The sequence below is a fragment of the Sturnus vulgaris genome, chromosome 14 (assembly GCF_052056855.1).
Source record: "Sturnus vulgaris isolate bStuVul1 chromosome 14, bStuVul1.hap1, whole genome shotgun sequence".
Classification (NCBI taxonomy): domain Eukaryota; kingdom Metazoa; phylum Chordata; class Aves; order Passeriformes; family Sturnidae; genus Sturnus; species Sturnus vulgaris.
Window position 1 is genome coordinate 3,567,633 of NC_142256.1, and position 19,992 is coordinate 3,587,624.

The 19,992-nt window shown below is 48.8% G+C and overlaps 1 protein-coding gene across 1 annotated transcript in view; it reads right to left on the reverse strand.

Annotated features, from left to right (window-relative positions):
* The window catches only part of LOC106853672 (uncharacterized), a 38,192-nt gene that overhangs the window by 4,908 nt on the left and 13,292 nt on the right, over window positions 1-19,992 (reverse strand). The window contains exons 2-3 of the mRNA XM_088173472.1: window positions 8,270-10,947; window positions 1,409-1,976 (exon numbers count right to left, since the gene is read on the reverse strand). Coding sequence (XP_088029598.1) covers window positions 1,409-1,976; window positions 8,270-10,891 — 3,190 coding nt within the window. The 5' untranslated portion in view covers window positions 10,892-10,947. The remainder of the gene's footprint in view (window positions 1-1,408; window positions 1,977-8,269; window positions 10,948-19,992) is intronic.

The window sequence follows — 19,992 nt, forward strand, 5'->3', positions numbered from 1 at the left end:
GAAAAAAACTCCACTACAAAAAAACTAAAAAACAAGTTCTAACTTAAACTGTAACACACTCGGTTTTTATAATTAAAAAATAGCAACAAAAACATAGTAATATAATAATAATAATAATAATGATTTTTTAGGAGTCCTTTCCTGAGATATTTCCCATAAATCCTTGGAATTTTGGTAGATTTGAGGTGTTTTAGGGCAGATTTGAGGACTTTTCTGCCCATTTTCAGTAAATTTTTTAGGGGGTTTTGGCCATCCAACGTGCCATTTTTTCCAGATTTTTCTCCCAGGCTTTTTATCGTTTTTTTTCCTCAGAAATCCCTGGAATCTGGCTGGGTTTTGGGACCATTTTTGAAGTATTCGGTGAAATTTTAGGAGTTTTTTGAGCGATTTTTAGTGGGATTTTTAGGGGATTTTTGCGTTTCTTAGTGTGAATTTTTAGGGACTTTTCCGGTTTGTTAGGCTGAATTTTTCCTGATGTTTTTCCCAGAATTCCCGGGAATTTTGGCAGATTTTGGGTGTTTTAGTGCAGATTTTAGAACTTTTTGGGCCATTTTAAGTGGGATTTCCTCAGGAGTTTTTGCCCACCCATTTTCCCTTTATTTTCCTCATAAATCCCTGGAATCTCGCTAGATTTTGGGGCCATTTTTGGTGGTTTTAGTGCAGGTTTTAGTCAATGAATATTAGTCAATATTAGTTAATATTAATTAATAGTTGACATTAATTAATAGTTAATATTAATATTAATCAGTTAATATTAATGACTATTCGTCAATAACTGTCATATATTAAAAATATTATATATAATATAGCAAATAATGTATAATACATATATTATATATTATATAATTTATAATTATATATAATTAATATAAAATATAAATAACATAAATACTAATGTAATATAATAAAATATAACATTATATTATATTATAATGTAATATAATGTAATATATTAATATTCTATTATTATAATATAATGTTATATATATTACGTTATATTATATTATATATTATATATTACATTATATATTATACTACATTATATTACATTATATTATATATTATTATATTATATTATATGTTATAATATAATATACATCATATAATCATATAATACAATACAATATAGTATTATTATATAGTAATATATTGTATCTTAATTAATTATAGTATAGTCATATAGTAATATAATATAATAATAATGTAATATAATATAATTAAGATACAATATATTACTATATAATATAGCAAAAAAACCCTATATAATGCATAATAACCAAAACTAAAGCATCTTCAAACAAGCCCACAACTAAGAGTACCCAGGGTGAACTCCTCCCTCCTTATCCCAGCCCATAACTGAGTTCATCATCCCAATTCCCTAAGGAACGGCGGAGGTGTCGGGACTCACCCCGCCTGCGGAGCAGGTGCTGCATGCGCCCCCCGAGCTGGTCCAGCCCCATGGGCGTGCTCTGCGACAGCGGCTGCGAGCGGCAGCGCTCCACCAGAGCCCGCGGCGCCTCGGCTCCACGGCACGGCTCCACCAGAGCCCTCGGCACCTCGGCACCACGGCACGGCTCCACCAGAGCCCTCGGCACCTCGGCTCCACGGCACGGCTCCACCAGAGCCCTCGGCACCTCGGCTCCACGGCACGGCTCCACCAGAGCCCTCGGCACCTCGGCTCCACGGCACGGCTCCACCAGAGCCCTCGGCACCTCGGCTCCACGGCACGGCTCCACCAGAGCCCGCGGCGCCTCGGCTCCACGGCACGGCTCCACCAGAGCCCTCGGCACCTCGGCTCCACGGCACGGCTCGGCTCCATGGCACGGCTCCACCAGAGCCCGCGGCGCCTCGGCTCCACGGCACGGCTCTGCTCCACGGCACGGCTCGGCTCCACGGCACGGCTCGGCTCCACGGCACGGCTCTGCTCCACGGCACGGCTCTGCTCCACGGCACGGCTCGGCTCCACGGCACGGCGGCTGCAAGACAAGGAGCCAGCGACAGCGCTCAGACGTCGGCCACAGCACCTCGGCACACACAGGGATACCCACGAATACACCGCGATACACCAGAATACAACTCATCAATACACCATAACACAACTCATCAATACACCATAACACAACTCAATAACACATCATAATACAACTCAATCATCCACCATACTGCAATTCATTAATACACCATACTGCAATTCATTAATACACCATAATACAACTCATTAACACACCATACTGCAATTCAATCCTACACCATACTGCAATTCATTAATACACCATACTACAATAATACACCATAATACAACCCAATAATACACCATAATACAATTCAATAACACACCATAATACAATTCAATCATACACCATAATACATTTCAATAATACACCATAATACAATTCAATCATAGACCATAATACATTTCAATAATACAATTCAATAATACAGAATTACCAACACAGTGCAATCTGCACCCAGTGCAATTCTGACTGCAAGGTCAGCATCTGCTGCCCCTATTGCAGCATCCTGTACAGCTTTGAGCTCAACACTTCCAGTGTCCCAGGAATTTTGGGAGCAACCCTGATGTAGACTCGCTGCTCTGCACTTTGGGGTGAGGCTGCTCTCCCATTATTCCCAGGCTCAAACTTTGTACAGCTTTGAACCAAACACTTCCAGCGTCCCAAAAACTTCTGGGAATAAGAACTCCTATGAATAACCCCTTGCTGCTCTGCATTTTGGGGTGAGGCTGCTCTCCCATTATTCCCAGGCTTAAACTTTGTACAGCTTTGAACCCAACACTTCCAATGTCCCAGGAATTTCCAGGAGTAACCCTGTTGGGACACACTTGCTGCTGTCCCATTCCCAAGTCCCAGCAGGGAAGGGATTAGCTGGTGCTGAGGGCCCCAGAGCAGCAAGGGCTGGCTGTGTAAGGGACAGCAAAGAGCAGCCAGCTAGGCTGGCAGCTCACTGGTGACAACAGCTAACCACACACGTCCTTCATCTCCAGCCTACAAAACATTCACTCGAATAAAACAGCTGCAATTGATTGAAGCACCCATAAAATGGGCAAATACCTCAGTTACACCTTAATGCACTGATCCAAAGAATTGGCATTTACAGCTAAGTGGAGAAAAACGTTGGAGTTTTCCTCAATGCAACTTTTATTATTCTATTCCAGGAGGAAAAGTTCCTGAAAATGACAACTGTACCGTGACATTTTGCAGAATGGAATGTTCTTTTTAAAAACATCACAATTCAAACTCCTACTTTTCATTTTATTCTCTGTGACATGTGACACCGTGGAAGTCTTGTGTATAATCTTAGAGTCAAGAAATCAGAACGAAAAAAAATCATTTAACAAAGGTCAGGGGAAGCAAACGGGAGGTGTTCCACTCCGGGAGGTTTCTAGGCTCAATCACAGTCACATCTGTCACACTTCCAGGAGCCTGCTGATAACTGAGTGCCTGGGATGGTTTGGTGGATCCATCCTCAAAACTCCAGCAGCTCGTTTTCACTGATGTGCTGTTATTTTCATTTACAGATGAAGAGCAAAGCAGACAGGCTGTAATTACCCCAAAAGAAAGCCGTGGATGAATTAAGGCTCCATCTCCCAGCACCAGCATCATTTCCAATGAGCCAGTACACTTCTCTTGGCTGGTAAACAGCTGGGAGGAGGTAAAAGCCACAGAAAAACTTCCATCCAGGGAATTTTGGACACACAGTCCCTTTAGCACAAGGCCAGCAATGCTCAGAGGTTCCCCTTCCCATCCCTGCTCTGATCCCTGTTTTAATTTTGAGGCTGGAATGAGATAAAGGAAAGACAGACCGTGTGTTTAAAGAAAACATGTGGAAATCTGAATTATCCATGTGTTCCATGGCTGGTTCTATATACATGCAAAGCCTATCAGCTTTGCAAACTAAACCTGCCTTTCCCTGATGATGTTAAAAATACACTTCCCAAAAAACCCTACTCACTATAGATAGCACTAAATATAGGCTTTAATTCAAGATTTTCCTAGCACCTCCTGGTTATTATGAATACAAGCTTGCAGATAGGCTTGAGAGGTTTTGTCTCCTCTAAAAATAAAATGATTGTCAGACATAACCATATTAAAAGCCATAAATACCCAAAATCTTCATTCTGCAAGTGAATTGCACCTCGCTGCAGACAGGAATATAGCACTCTGTTGGCAGAGTAAAGAAAGTAAAGTACTATTTCTTCATTTGGAAGGACTATAAAGTTATTTGTTACAGCAGGCTGAGACACAACCCAGGAGCTGAATAACCAGGAGATGAAGAAAGCTCTGAAGATCAACTCTCCCAGATACCATTTCCTGGTCAGTGTCATCCAGCAGTGGGAGGGAAGGGACAAATCCACTCAGCAATGCCATCCCTGCAGCTGCTCCCACAACAAACCAACCTCAAGCTAAAACTCACGACGGGTACCACCTGCAAAGAAAAGGGAACTTTGCTGCATCTTCCTCTGGTGAAAAGAAACTTGGAGCTGCACTAAAGCCAAACCCCAGAGCTGTGGGAGGATCTGAGCTGTGCCCCAGCTATCAGGCAGCAGATCTGCAAACCCCTCCCCTGGCATGTGCACACTCAGGCAAATCAGTAAATCCTGCACTTCCAGTCAGACCCACCGCAGGGAGAGCTCCTGCTTTCCCACACAGCAGGAGCAGCCGTGGCCCAGGGATCCCAAAATCCTCCTAAAGCCCTGACAGCACCCTGCACCCAACACTCTGCACCTCCGTGCCACTGGGACACTCTGGATCCCGAGCCTAGGGTTTGGAGGAAACGCTCCAACAGCTGCTCTGGAGAAACATCTGCAGCCATGCAGGGGTTTGAGCACCCTGACAGAGCCCTGAAACCAAGCACAGCATCCCATCAGCCTGGCACCTCATCCTATGGGACACACAGCTTTTGCCAAGGCTCACGAGCCTGTGGAAATCTCATTTTCACACTTCTGGCAATCCTAATTCCCCCAGAGAACGGCCTCACAAACCCAGCTGGGGTCTGTGCACAGCCACAACAAGCTGCAGCCTGCAAACCCTTTGGAGATAAAATCCTGAAGCCCAAGGAAAAATATTAGGTCCATCCAAAAAACCCTCTTATTTCCCAAAGAAGCCAGCAGAGGGCACAGAAAGACTGCAGTGAAAGCCTCTGCTCTGTCACTGCCAGGGTGTCACCAGCCCAGAGGCTCCCAGATGTGGCCCTGAGACGAGCAGGGACCTCACCCCACGGCAGATTTCTCTGCCAGAAATAAACCTGACACTTGTTTCTGGGTCCTAAAAACTCCAAACTGATACCTGAAATCTGAATTCAGACGCCTGTTTTGCAGCCTTTGCAAAGGAGGTGTCACATCACCCACGAGCCCTGTCCACGACACACCAGCCAGTTAGGAACCCTGATGGAAGGCTGGGATTGCAAAATAAATGCAAAATAATTTGCATAATAATTGCAAAATAAATGGTACCAAAGCTGCTTTCCGTCTAAACATCATCTCAAGCTACTGGAAATCTCCAAGACAGCTCCTGGGGCTATGCCTGACTTCCTGCAGCAGCAGTTTCCCTGTTGGGATGCTCTGGTGGCTTTAGAGGATGGAGGAGGATAACTCACTTCAGTGTAGACATGGAGAATGGAAATTATGCCCAAAACCTCGTGCAACCTCCATGCCATGTTTTACTCCACTTCTCATATCTCACAATAAAGATGGCACTGTGATTCCAGAGCTGCAGCAGCCTGAGTGGAGTGATGCATTTCCCACTGATAATTTGTTTTTCCAATTCTTCAAAACATTTGATCTCCACTGTTTCTCAAGTTCCAATGAGAATTTGGGATGGGGTCTGAAAGCAACTATCAGGGATGTGCTTTTCAATTTTTCTACTTTTCTCCATCTGCTTTTATTAAATGTTGCTGCAATGCTATTTCCTTTAAAGCACCAGAATCAAATCCTACCAAATTACTTGCCCACATCACTCAGCTCCTGCTCAAAGACATTGGAATTTTAAAAGGCAAGACCAGGAAAGCAAAAAGCAGAGGCATTAATTGCAGACAGAACAAATGTACAGATCCCCTAAAGCCCACTCCAGCATCCCTAGTGTGAAAAACTGAGGCTGGTGTAGCACAATCTCCTCACAGGGAAGTGGTAAAGTGTTTCTGTGGGAACAGGCACTTTTCTGCTTTTTTGGGGGGCAATGTTGAAGTTGTCTGGGAAATGCTTTCTGCCCTACTCTGCTCACACAGTGTAAAACTTCTGGAGAACTTGCTCAGAGCAGCTGGCCTGGCCAAACCACCCCGTCCTGGCTGCACCTTCTCCCTGCCTGTGGTTGAGCACTTCCCTTGAAATCCAAATCCTACAGTCCATCAGAGCAGCCCGGAATGGAGGCAGCAGGGCTGTCCTGAGGAACAGGTGCCAGCAAAGAGATGGATTGAGCCCTCAAACAATAAGGGGCTGGAGTTTGCTGCTACTGTCACGCTCAGGCTGAAGTTACTCCTCTCCCGTGTTTATTTTTGGTAAAGTGTTTCCGAGTGCCGCTCCCTGATGGGAGATAGGCGAGCAAATCCCCGGGGAATGTCAGGTCATTTGTCCCTGGAGCTGCTGGCACACTCTGCACGGCTCTTCCCGGCCACGACATCCCTCCTTCAGCCTCCCTTCGGAGCCTTTGGTGCCACCAGCAGCTCGCTGTGCACCATCACCACCACAGCTGCAGCGGGAGTTTGCTGGGGTTCAGGAGGTGTTCAGAGCCCGGCTGGGGCTCCCTGCTTTCCCTCCCACCCTGCTGCAGCTCCTGGCAGCCCTCCCTGCCACAGGAAAGCGCAGCAGCCCGGAGGTCGTGTGCTATCGCCACGCTCCACGGGAACTCGGGGGAGGTTTCCTGCCCACTTATCTCAAGCACCATATTTAAGTTCCCTGGTCATGTTAGCGAGCTGCAATAGCTGAGCTGGGACTCAGGGCATGTCCAGTTCACACAGCTGAGCTGGGAAAGCACCGGGATTGTGCCCTGAGAGTGCTGGGATCAGACAAGGCAGCCCCTGAACAGAAGAGTGCTGGGATTTCCCTCTGCTCCACTCCATCCTTTCCTGCCACTCTCATCTTGCTCCTGGCCCAGAATCCTTTCAAGCTTGGTCCTTGGGAAGGGATATCAAACCACAGCCCTCTCAAGTTCCTCCTAAAAATGTTTCTTCCAGAAACCTCAAGAAGTGACCAACCACTACTCACTCCTCTGCAGTGCCTGGGATTACACAGAGAGCTTTTGTAATTCTTTGGATTACACAAAACAGAGCAGAGAAACAAAACCAGGAATAACTAACAATACTGCTGCCTGTTTTAGCTGCAAGTCAGAAGTTCAGATTTTTCCCCCCCCCCAGCATTTCTAATCTGCTGCCAATTTTCAAACACTTCCCCTCTTGGCTCAGAAGTTACTGTGACCCCTTTTCCAACAGGCAGCAGTGTCACCACCTCTGGAATATCTCTTGTCGCTCCAAACCCAAAAGGAAAAGAGAAAGTTTCTTCACAAATCAACCTAATTTTTCTACCTTGCACCTTGAAAAAAGAAAAAGTCCTCATTCCAGCCTCAGCTAACCAGCAGATACCCAAAAGAACCTAAAACTGGGCTCCTCACTAGCTCCACAGCACTTCTGAGGTTTCATAGCAATAAACTGGACAAGACAGATTTTTAACACCCAGAACCCAGTCCAAAATGCAATGTCCACTTAAATTTGAGGATTTTAAGGGCTTTGGAGACGGGAACATCCTGCCATGACTGGAGCCACTAACATTGCTCACCTCTCATTCATCACCCACCCCATCATTCCTACAACTATTTTAGGTAAGAAAACTCAGAAAACACGAAAAAAAACTGCTCTGTGTTTCCAGCAAAGTGCAATTGCTGGATTCTGTTTGCCCACGGCACACTTAAAAACTCTCCATTTTCTAAAACCCCTCTTCTTAGGAGCTTCTACTTCAAATGAACCTAAATGCAGAGAGGAAAAAAAAAATAAAGGTAGTGTCTAGGAATAGATAAACTGCTACACCCTCTTCAAGAGACACTGATACACACAAAGGGTCATAGGAGAAGCAGCTCTGGAGATTTAAGAGCTCAGACTCAGACTGATGTAAAAGCTCTGTCTGCAGCCACCATTCACAGAACAAACCCTCCTTAGCTGGAAATCCCAACGAGGGATGTAAAAAAAAATGCTTTCAAGTGCAAACCAACTTTTTGAGATGTACAACAGCGTGGTGCTCTTGCCAACGTTAAAAAGTTGCTCCTACCTTTCCATTTTTGAGGCGTCCAGAAGAGACAATCCTCGAGACGTGCACTTGGAAGGGCCTGCACTCAAACTCTTCCACTCTGCCCATGACCTCCACAGAGCTTTGTTCCACAAATGAAGTGGTTCCTCGCTTTTTAATGCGCCCACCTGACTGTTCCAAACCCTGCCTTTTCACTGTGGAGCACTTCAAAAAAGTCACTACAGAAAAGTCCACGTCAACTGCGGGACAGCCCGTGTCCGCAGCATCCAGAATATTCTCGGGAATGTCTGGAGAAGGTGGCAGGTCCCTGCCCATGACCTGACTCTTCTCCAGACTATTGACACTGTCTTGGACCTCTTCAGTCAGAGCTGCCTGGGGAAGGTGGATCAGAGTCTCAGGTGCTGCAGGGAAGTCACCGCTGGCAGCTGAGGAATGCTCCGAGTCCACAGCATTCGGCTTATTCCCAGGAAGATCAGGAGAAGGTGGCACATCCCTGCCCACAACCTGTGATGTCTCTGGAGAACTGCCCGAGTCCTGAATCCCCAGCTCACCTCCCAAGTCTTGCAAAGGCAGCTCAGGATTTCTCAAGTCCTGATTATCCAGTTCTGTCCTTGAAATTTCCTGAGCCACAGCTGCAGATGGATCCATGTCTTTGGCAACCACTGGGGCACAAGCCACGTCCTCAGTATCAAGTTTAGTCAGTGATGTCTGTGGAAGGTGGGTCTGAGCCTCAGTCACTGCAGGAAAGGCACCATCAGCAGCTGGAGAACAGCCCAGATCTGCAGCATCCAGATTATTGACAGGAAGATCAAGAGAAGGTGGCAGGTCCCTGCCCACCACCCTCTCCAGGGCACTGCCAGGGTCTTGAAACTCCAGCTCACCTCCAGACAAGTTTTGCAAAGGCAGCTCAGGATTTCTCAAGTCCTGATTATCCAGTTCTGTCTCTGAAAGCTCCTGAGCAACTGTTGGAGATGGATCCATGTCTTTGGCAACCACTGGGGCACAAGCCACATCCCCAGAATCAAGTTGAGCTGGCGATGCCTGTGGGAGGTGGGTCTGCACTTCAGTTTCTGCAGAAAAGTCCCCACTGGCAGCTGGAGAACAGCCCAGGTCCCCAGAATCCACACTGTTCACAGGAAGATCATGGGAAGGCAGCAGGTCCCTGGCCATGACCTGGCTCTTCTCTGGAGCCGTGCCCAAGCCCTGAATCGGTTCAGCCAGAGTCGTCTGTGGAAGTTCAACCAGATCCTCAGAGAGGTCTTTGCTGTTCAGCTCAATGAAAGATCCATCTGCCAGCTGGGACACGGATGGTTCTGGCCCAGAAGGAGCACGTGAGGTTCCATTAAACCTGTCATTCCCACTGTCCAGGCCACAGGAACCAACACCTTTCAGCCCATCTGCAGTTTTGCAGTGCTCCCTCCCCGCTAAACTCTCAAAGCTCAGGTTCTCCCACGTGCCTGAATCCGGGGATTGCAGACAGGCTCCCACCGTGCAGAAAGCCTTGGCACTCTCGTTCTCGATAACCAAACCTTCCTTGGGGGAGGCGACATCCTGCCTGCGGCCCCGGAAACTGCGCTGAGGCCTCTTCTCATCGGGGGAGAACGCCCTGGAGGAGCCCCGCAGGCGCCTGGCTGCCTCGGCCACGCTGCTCAAGAACCTCACAACGCCCCCAAAGTGAGTGGCTTTGGGGGCACCGTTTGATTTTTTCCTCTGGCTGAGATTCTCCTCACATCTCGCATCGAAGTCAAAGTAAGAAGCGGAATGATCCGTTGCGTTTTCGAAGTTCTGGAAATTGGTTTCAGCCCTTTGATCTGGGAGCTTTGAATTATCTTTGCTAGCTAATGAAATTCCTTTCAGATAGCTCCAGACATCAGAGCTCCTTCCTCTCCTGCTCTCCTGCGGGAGCACAGCACACCTCTTTGGATTGTCCCCTTCTGTAATTGCAGGACTCTTAACGTGTTCAAAATTCAAAGACTCGCACTTCCTGGCCGGTGCTCTGTGGCAGTTACCATCATTATCCTCACCGTGGAATCTGCCACCGATATCCCTGAGACATTTACTTTCAGTGGCATCGAGTTCGGGAATGCTGATGTTCAGCTCTATGTCCTCAAAAGAAGAGTCCAAATCCTCGATGTAGCCCGCGTAGGAGTGGCGGGAGGGCCTCCTGCCATCACCCAGCTTCTTCACCCTGTACACAGCTCTCTGCCCACTGCTCTGAAGGTCCTCCTCGGGGTCACACACATCCTGCACTCTGGACGCTCTCAAATCCACGTTCTTGGACGCCCTGGAGGATCTTCCCTTTTTTGACGAGCGTACCCTGTCCATGAAGGATGGCTTTTTTAATTCTGACACCTCAGAGGCAACTCCCAGCAGAATCATGGACTGGGGTCTGTCTTTATTCGTAGAGAGTCCTTTCCTTCTTCTGACGAAATTCCAGATCCGGCTGCCCCTGGTTGTCTTCTTATACCGGTGTGTTTCCTCCTGCTCAGAGGGGTTTGCATCTCCAGAGGTGCAGTGCTCAGCACCACAGGCCTCCAAGGCATCAGTGCTCCCTCCCTCCATGTTCCCTTGGAAAATCCTGTTGGCATATCCATTGGGAATGCTCATGGAAGCAGTACGCTGGCGGCCCTCTACAACTTCCATCGCCCTGGCCCCAGGAGTCACGGATGCATGGTCCTCAGATTGCTTTCTTCACAAGACTTTAAGGGAAAAGAACAAAGGAATGCAATTAGGAGCAGAAAACTTCAAGACACATTTCTTAAAGCATCACAAGACAAATCTTATCCCAGTGGATGTGGTGGTTTTCCCCATTGATTCCAGGGAGGCTGAAATTTCGCTTCCAAACCATATGAATTTTAAAACTACTTAAATCTGACTTAAATGGCTGAACATTTAGTGACCACAAATAAACTTCCTGCACTAATAAAGTTACCACAAAGTATGCTCAGAATCCCATGAATCACATCTTCGTTTTCCAAGTTGGGGAGACTCTAAATGCTTCAAAGTTCATGGCAGAGAGCAGAGAGGAAATTCCAGTGAGTGTCCCTGCACATGTCACTGTCATCTCCACCATCCCCATCTGCCAGGAACTGCCACCATGCTCCAAACAGCTCAGTCTCTGCAGGCAGACATTCAAAGAAAAGTCAGGACGAGCCTTTTCCTGGAGGCAATGCAACTCTTAAAATACTACAACATCAGAAAACTCATGGAATAGCCAAGCCAGGTTTTTCACACAGTAGTGTGATGGCACCAGCACAGGAATCCCTCCTGGCACTGCTCTGCTCAATGAAAGCTCAATGCTCACTCAATGCTACAAAAAACGTGTTCCCCTCAAGTGATTTCCATGGACAGGATTAAAAATACAGCTCCTCTTCCAGAGCAGCAATGGAAACCACTCTGAACCAGCTGTGGGAGTAGGGCTGAACTCCTGCTCAGCTCCTAAAGCTTCCCTTCCCCTGGAATACATCTGCCCTGTCTCCAAATTACAGCTTCCTGGAGATTCCAGGAATCTCCATATTACAGCTTCCTGGGGATCTGCTGGCCCCGGATTTGCTGTCTAGAAAGCAGAACTACATGCCAGGCACTCAAAAATTCCCTCCAATTCCAATCCTACTCATAGGAGGAAGATGGAAGAAATAGTGAGTGCCCAAGACATGGGTTTGACAGGGGAGATATTTTCCACTTTCCCCCAAGCAGCAGGAGAGCCACACTGTGAACAATCCCAGTATCTACTAAAAACATTTAAACTCGCTGTTTCTGTTAAAACTAAGGTTATTAATGCAGCAGCTACTACCCTGGGCATCTCATGACCCTTGCATTGAGTTAAAAAAGTCTGTTTTTACCTTGTCACCATGTCTGCCAACAAGGGATAACCCATGAGACTCCAACTGATGGCAGAGGCACCACGGAAGCAGAAGCACAGCCAAGAGAAACAACCAGCATCCCTCTTTTTTATGGACAACAGTCATCTGGCTTCCCATGAGCCCTGCCACAGGGGCTGTGCCAAGCATTTTTTGGCACTAGCTGTGCTTAGGGTAGCAGAAATGAGTGTTTGCTGCTGTGGTGGGCTGCCAGATGTCCACTCACTGTGCTGCCCAACCAAGGCAAGGGGGGAAATAAGATGAAAAAGCTGATGGGCTGCTCTAAAAACACAGTGATCCTTTTCCAATCCCTGTCAATTCAATTTATCACCAACTGATCTGGATAATGAGAAACAAAGATAAAACTAACACAATGTCTTACCCCCACCCACCATGGCTCAACTTCCCCATCTTCTGAAGGATCTACGTCCCAGCAAGGGCTGCAGAAGGACTGGGAGAGGAATGGTTGGGACATAATGGTTGTCCTTCCTGCTCATACCTGTCCCAGCTCCTGTGGGGCCTTCACAGGTCACGGTTCTGTCAGGACAATCTGCTCCTGTGTGGGACCTCCAATGGTTTCAATTCTGGCCAGGAATCAGCTCCACATGGTACAATTCCTGCCAGGAACATCCCCCTGCTCCTTGTGGAGCCACCACAGGTCCAAATCCTGCTTCTGGAGCCACCATAGGTCCCATTCCTGCCCTATGGAGCCATCACAGGTCCCATTCCTGCCCTATGGAGCTACCACAGGTCCCATTCCCGTCAGGAGAACCTGCTCATGTGTGGGGCCTCCACTGGTTACAATTCTTGCCAGGAATCAGCTCCACAGGCAATCATTCCTGCCAGGAATATCTCCCTGCTCCTTGTGGAGCCATCACAGGTCAAAATCCTGCTTCTGGAGCCACCACAGGGCCCATTCCTGTCCTCTGGAGCCACCACAGGGCCCATTCCCGTAGCAGAACCTGTCCCTGTGTGGGGCCTGCACAGGCCGCAGCTGCTCCAGGGATCATCCACCCCCTCATCCTCCTCATCCTCACCAACCTCACTGCTCACTGAGCTGCTTCTCACCTTCCTTCATGCCCCCATCACTCCTCCAGGCCATTTTTGCCCTTTTTCAGCCATGTCAGCTGCTGCCAGTGCTGCTGCTGGCTCCGCTCGGGGCTGTGGCAGAGTCCTGGTGGCACCAACACACGCCAGGGTGACACAGCACTGCCAAACACACCCCAAATTCACACAGCCCAAATTCACACAGCCTAAATGTGCACTGCCAAACACACCCCAAATCCACACAGCCCAAATCCACACAGCCTAAATGTGCCTTCCCAAATACACCCCAAATCCACACAGCCCAAATGTGCCCTGCCAAACACACCCCAAATCCACACAGCCCAAATTCACACAGCCTAAATGTGCACTGCCAAATACACCCCAAATCCACACAGCCTAAATGTGCCCTGCCAAATACACCCCAAATCCACACAGCCTAAATGTGCCCTGCCAAATACACCCCAAATCCACACAGCCTAAATGTGCCCTGCCAAATACACCCCAAATCCACACAGCCTAAATGTGCCCTCCCAAACATACCCCAAATTCACACAGCCCAAATGTGCCCTGCCAAATACACCCCACATTTACACAGCATCACTGGATACAGCCAAACACACCCTACAATTACACACCCCAAATGCTCACTGCCAAATACACCCTGCAGTGCCCCATCCCAGCCACACGGTGCCAAACACACCCCATGCCATCCCACAGCTCAGTGGGGACCTCCTGTCACACCCCAGAGACACCCAAGCACTGAGAGGATGCTCCACACACTGCCCTGCTCTGCTTTACCCATTTCTTTACTCAGCCTCTTGTCCCCACCACCATGGAGGTTTTAAGAGAAGCTCCTTCATTCCCCAGGCACTTTTGGGGCCTCAGCACCATCTGCCTCCATTTAAACCCTGTGGCAGAAAGTCATGCAGGAGCTGTGCTGCCATGGGTCCCTGCAGACAGCACAGAAACTTTTGTTCCCAAAAAACCAAGGGTTGAGCAGGACCATTCCTCCATCTGGTGCCTGAGGAGGAGACCAGCTCCTCATTTCTCAGGCTGTCACTTTGGGATGTGAGTTATTCCCAGACTTTCCTGCTGCAGCTTAAGGACTAACACATTGGAATGGGTTGGAAGGAGTTGGGGGGGAGAAAAGCACTTCAGTCGTTTCAAGTCATGCAGCCAGCTGGCAGCAAAAGACAGAAATCACAATCCTCTTTTTTTTTGTTTGTTTTCTCTTTCCAGTTTTATGCTTTATTGTTTTTGGCTGGGTGGATCCTGCATGAGGAAAGAAGATTCAAAGGGAAGAGGCTTGCCTGTGAAGTCTTTGGAGGGATGCTAGCACAGAGGAGACAGGCTGCTCCTCATGTGGCAGCAAAAAGAGAGCCCATAACAAGGGACAGATCCTGCACAGCCCTCCCCAGAGAAGCAACACAATCCAGAATCACAGGGCACATGGGTGGCTTTAAAATTAAATATGGGGGGGTTGTATTATTTTTTTTAAGCAGCTTTAAAGCAGATGTAAATTAGAGCTGCCACCATGAGGCCAGACCCAAACACTCAAAACAGAGAGGAGAATGTGATGGTTCATAAAGATTTCCTGAAATTGAAATGACCCGTTCTGTGTTTGGTTTCCTCTCCCTCTCCTCTTCCACCACAGCCTCACCTGAACCTCTCCTCATCTTCAAAACCACCTTGTTGGTGTTTGAATTCCCTCCAGCCACACCAGCAGGACTGCACACACTGAAACTGAGGCTGGAGAGGCTGCCTGGAACAGAGGCTGGACAGAGTTAAAGGAATAAAGCAGGGATTTATTAAAAGACCTTCAAAGGATTCACCTTGGGCAGTACAAGAGCTCAAGATGTAGCTTTGGCTACATCCAAGATGGATCCTGGTCACGAGTTTTCACACTTTTATAAGTTTTGGTCCAATTCCAGCTCCAGGTTCTGCAGTCCCATCCTCCCAGATTCTCTCCTCCATTCGCTGCTCTTTGCACTTTTTGGGGCTGGAGCTGCAGCTGTCCTTGGTTGTGGGGCTGGAAAAGGATTGTTCTGTGTGCCTGAGCTGGGAGGAGAGCTTGGAACACTTTGTGTGGAGTTCAGAGTTATAAACTAATGCACGACAGAATCTGGAAAATAAGGAAACTAAAATTTAATGCATCAAAACCAAGGCTGACCTTGGCACAGCTCCCTCAGTGCCCACAGCCCCTGAGCCAGCTCCAGCCCCTGGACTGGCACTGCCTCACCCAGAGCAAAGCCTCCCACCACCGAGGCAAATTCCAGCCAGCTTCCCTCAGTCCTGTCTGAGCAGGAGCCAAAATCTGCTACCCTGCACTGCCTGCTGGAGCCCCAGTGCCAACACCTGCAGCAGCCCTGGGGGAAACCTGTGCCTCCCATCAGCCAAGCTGGGCAAAGGTGGCTTTACCAACCAAACCACGTGGCCTTGGGGACATTTAGGCCCATCACGACAAAATAAAATTTGAGTAGAGAGCAGCCCTGAGAGTGTCTGATGAACCATTGCTCACCTCTCTGGGATGTAGGGGAAAAGGGTTTTGAAAAAACACTTTGGGTAACGCTATTACTCAGAAAACTACACCACTTGTCAACCACATGTTTATTTTTCCCCTCCTAGAGCTGCAGTTGCAGATGTCAAGTCGTAGCAAGTTACCACCCAGCAGCTGAGCTGGGACTAGCAACACTTAAAGCAGGGCTTTAACCACAGAAATCACAATTCCCTTCCGCCTCTTCCCTGCCCTCAGATTACCTGAGCCCAAGGAGGGTGGCTCAGCCAGGTTTGGAGACCAAAGGCTCGTGTGTTTGCTCTCCAAAACACACAGAATCTCACCTGCAGGGGAAGATGGTTTTATAAAACTCCAGCTATCAAGCAAACACTGCCAACAGCTCCAGTGTACAGGGGCTGTGTGGGTCCCTGCCCTGCCCTGCTCTTCTGAAAAAAAGCAGCAGCCCTTCATTCTGAAAATTCACTTTCCTTTTCCAGGTCATCGAGGGGGATGAATAAACTGAGATTCATAAAATCCCCAGCCAAGGGCACCATGTGTGTTACACAAACATCTGTATCTACAGTCGTGTTTCTCCCTCCAAATTCTTTCCATATTTTCTGTGCTATCCCAATCTCTAAGAAAGAAATAGGTGCTCTGTATCTCAGGTTATTGCACAACATTCCCTTGGCAACAGGCTCTTCCTGCATGATACAGGTGGGAGTGAGAGCAATTTTGCTCCTTTTCAGTGTGATTTAGCAGCCAGCCAGCAGAAATAACAGCACAGGGAACGCCACTGAAGTTGACAGTTCTCAGAGACTTAAGGGACACTGAATCAGGCCCAAGCAATCAGGGCTGTCACAAGCCACCCCTCAGGGAGTGACACTTCCCATGGGCAATCTCCTGCTGCTGAGCTGCCCTACAAGTTATCCACAAGCAAAGCCAGGCTGTTAAACCAGGTTCAACCACCACACCAGGTCCAAAGGCAGCAGGGTAGCAAGACCTGCTAGAAAGGAAGCATTGATCAGGAAAGGTGGGATCCAGGCTGAGTTTTCTCAAGAGACCCCAATGATGGAAAGAAACTGCTCATTTCACAGCACACAGTTCAGGATGTTTGCCAGGCAGGCACCACACAATCCCTGAAATCTTCTTCAGATCACTGCGGGGTTTGGGCAACAAGCAGAAGAAACTTTCTTTAAAAATATATTTAGTGTCTGAAGCACTCAGCACTTACAGAGGTTACCAAGAGAAGCTGGGGCTACCCCTGGATCCCTGGAATTGTCCAAGACCAGGCTGGACAGGGCTTGGAGCACCCTGGGATAGTGGAAGATGTCCCTGCCCACGGCAGAGGGTGGAACCAAATGATTTCAAAGGTTCCTTCCAACCCAAACCATTCTGTGATTGCAGGATCCCTTGGTGCTGTGGGATTCTGGAGCTCACACATTCCAGGTTCCAGACAAACGGTAAATCCCTTCTATCAAGTGACACAAAAGAACTATTTTGACTGGCGCCCTGAGAAACAACAAACCTTTGAAGGGAACAAAGAGGAAATTGGTGTTGGGGTTGCCCTTGGGGCAGCATCCCGTGCCAGAAACGTGCTCTGCACCACAGAGCTGCTGGCTCAAAGCACCTGCAGACACCCAAGGTCACCCTGGAGGGTTTTGGAGGCCGGGTTAGAGAGGGTCTGAGGCTCATCGCTAAGGAGAAGCTGGGGGGTCCAGATGATGCCAGAACAGTCGGTACCAAAGCCCAGCTCCTCCTGCGCCGTGCCGGATGTTCCAAGGACAGGATTCGCGGAGCAGCGACTCCAGACACCCCTCCAAGGCTCTCCATCCCCCTCCTCACCTCTCAGCAGCGCCACATTTGCTTCCAAACCCCGCAATCCCCCCCCAGCAGCACCCGGCTGGAGCGAAAGGCGCAGCCCAGGCGCCGACAGCCTCGCCGGGCGCTGCCGGAGCTGGAATGCACCGAGGGCCCCCGGGGACACGATCTTCCACTCGGCTCTTCCTCTGCACGATCCAAAATAACAAACAAGAAGGAGCCTTTGGCCATTGTTTCTCGGGGAAGGGGGGTGACGGGGCGAGGGCACGGGGCGCAGCCTGCCAGAAGGCATGGCCGAGCTAAGGAAGTCCTGCCTGGGCTTCGCTGTATCCGCTCCTCTCCAGGAGGGGTGGGGGGAGGCAGGAAGGAGAGAAAATAGAGAACAAATGATCCTCTAACCCTTGAGAGAAACCTGTCTGCTCTCCGAGAGCGTATTTAGCCCAAGCATGCAGCGCCTCTTGCTATACAAAAGAAAAAGAGGAAAGAAAAGCCCGCCAGTTCTTCCGTTACCATGTTCTACCACTGCAAAAAAATGGGAGGAAACAGATGTTAAGCTCTCCAGCGTCAGGAAATTATCTCTTTCATGGGGGTACAGTTACTTCAGTGTATTTAGGTCAAACAAATAGGGAGAGAATCGTGACTTCTCCCCCTTTCTGTTTATGTCTCTGCAGACGTTTCAGACTCGCCGGGTGCCGCATCCAAGGACCGAGGGCAGAGCTGTGTTTGCTCACAGGGCACGGCCTGAGGATGCAGGGATGAGCAAGTCCCTGCCCACAAACCCTACAAAAACCCGGCATCCTCTGTTTGTGGGTCAAGGAGGACGCTTTGCTGCTGGGCCCCGGCCAGGCATGGCAGTGCTGCAGCTCGATTGTTCATTTATTTCAATAGAGGTGGAAGGAGAGACCCGGGTGAAACATCTGCTAAAGGGATCTCCAGGCCATCAGCGAGCGCTGTTACGATTTTCCGGCGCTGGGCTCCCCAAGGAGCGGGGCCGGTGCCCGTAGGAAGCGACAGAACCGAAGCAGCGTTTCACAAGCTCTGCAAAATCCCTTCCACAGGAAGCTAAAGGCCTTCATTAGGAGCAGGAGGCAGACGGGGGAGCAGGCTGAATGCCTTCCCAGTCAGCAGTGGGCAGACATTATCAAAACACTGAGTTTTAGAATCACAGAATCGTTAAGGTTAGGAAAAAACCCTCCAAGATTGATTCCAACCGTCAACCCAGCACCACATCCTCAAAGTGTCACATCCACACGCTTTTTAAATATTTCCAGGGACGGTGACGACACCAGTGGCAGAAGGGACCCGGCAGCAATCCTCCATCTCCGAGGGCAGACTCCCAGACAAGATAACCCCAGGCAAACACGACACGTTCCCTGTGGCAGCAGCATCTGCCCCACACGGTTTGCACTGGTTTAAGCCAAAGCTTTTACAGTCCTGGATCTGCATTTGTGCTCCTGCTAATTCAATCTTCACCAGGCAGACGGATGGATGCACAGACTGATAGCTCCAGCTCTGTGTTTATAAGGACGGAACTCAAAACTTCAGGCTGAGTAAATCAGTTCACTCATGTATAATTTAAACATTACTTCCTTCCCATTTCAGGGAGCTTTAAAGTTTGTGCAGTGGCTGAACACAATGAAATGAGAGCAGGAGACTCATTTTGCCTGCAGCCCAGGGAGAGTTGCTCCACCGCATGTGTGAGACAAACTGGGCTGGTGCTGGTGCTGCCAGGCAGGGAGCAGCTCCCTGCAAACACCCCAGCTCCACACTGCAGGTGGGCTGGCACTGCAGGGAGGTGCCAGGCAGCTGAGCAGGGCACCAAAACCTCACACCAAGCCAGGAGCAGCTTTATACACCCAGGGAAGGAAGGGAGAGCCAGCAGCTCCTTGTGCAAAGCAAGCAGGAGCAGCTCGAGATAAAACCACAGAAAATCCCTGGAACACAACTGGAATGAAACAACGCACACGTGACACATCAGTTCTTGCTAAAGGTGGATTTCAGACCAAGCCCCACACACCTCTGGCACTGAACCTGTGCTAAATGTTCCTCCAGACTCCCACTGCTGACCCACGAGCTGCAGGTGCACACTGAACCACGGCAGCATCACCCCTTGCACACTCCTCCCCGTTCCCCCTCTTTTAGCAATTCTAAATTCTTCTGCTCTACAGAAAATAAACCTGAGGTGAGTCCCGAAGAGATCCAAAAGGATCCTAGGACGGACAGGGTCCCCCAGGAAAAGGAAGGAGCCTGAAGAAGGAATTATCTGCCAGCACAAAGTTCTTTTAATGCACGAGAGCTGCTATTTCTCCAGCTATTCGGCACCAACTGTCACCATTCTAATACCAAAATATCTGCCATTACATGTAGATTATTTAAGCTGTTCAGCAGTCAGTTGAAAGTAGTTAATTATACGTAAGAACATTTAATTACTATCCAGCAGCAGCTGTAGGTACTTTATTACCACAGGGATGAGCCAAAACAATGGAACAGGCAGATTCAGGGGTCTACACCCATCCACACCCCAT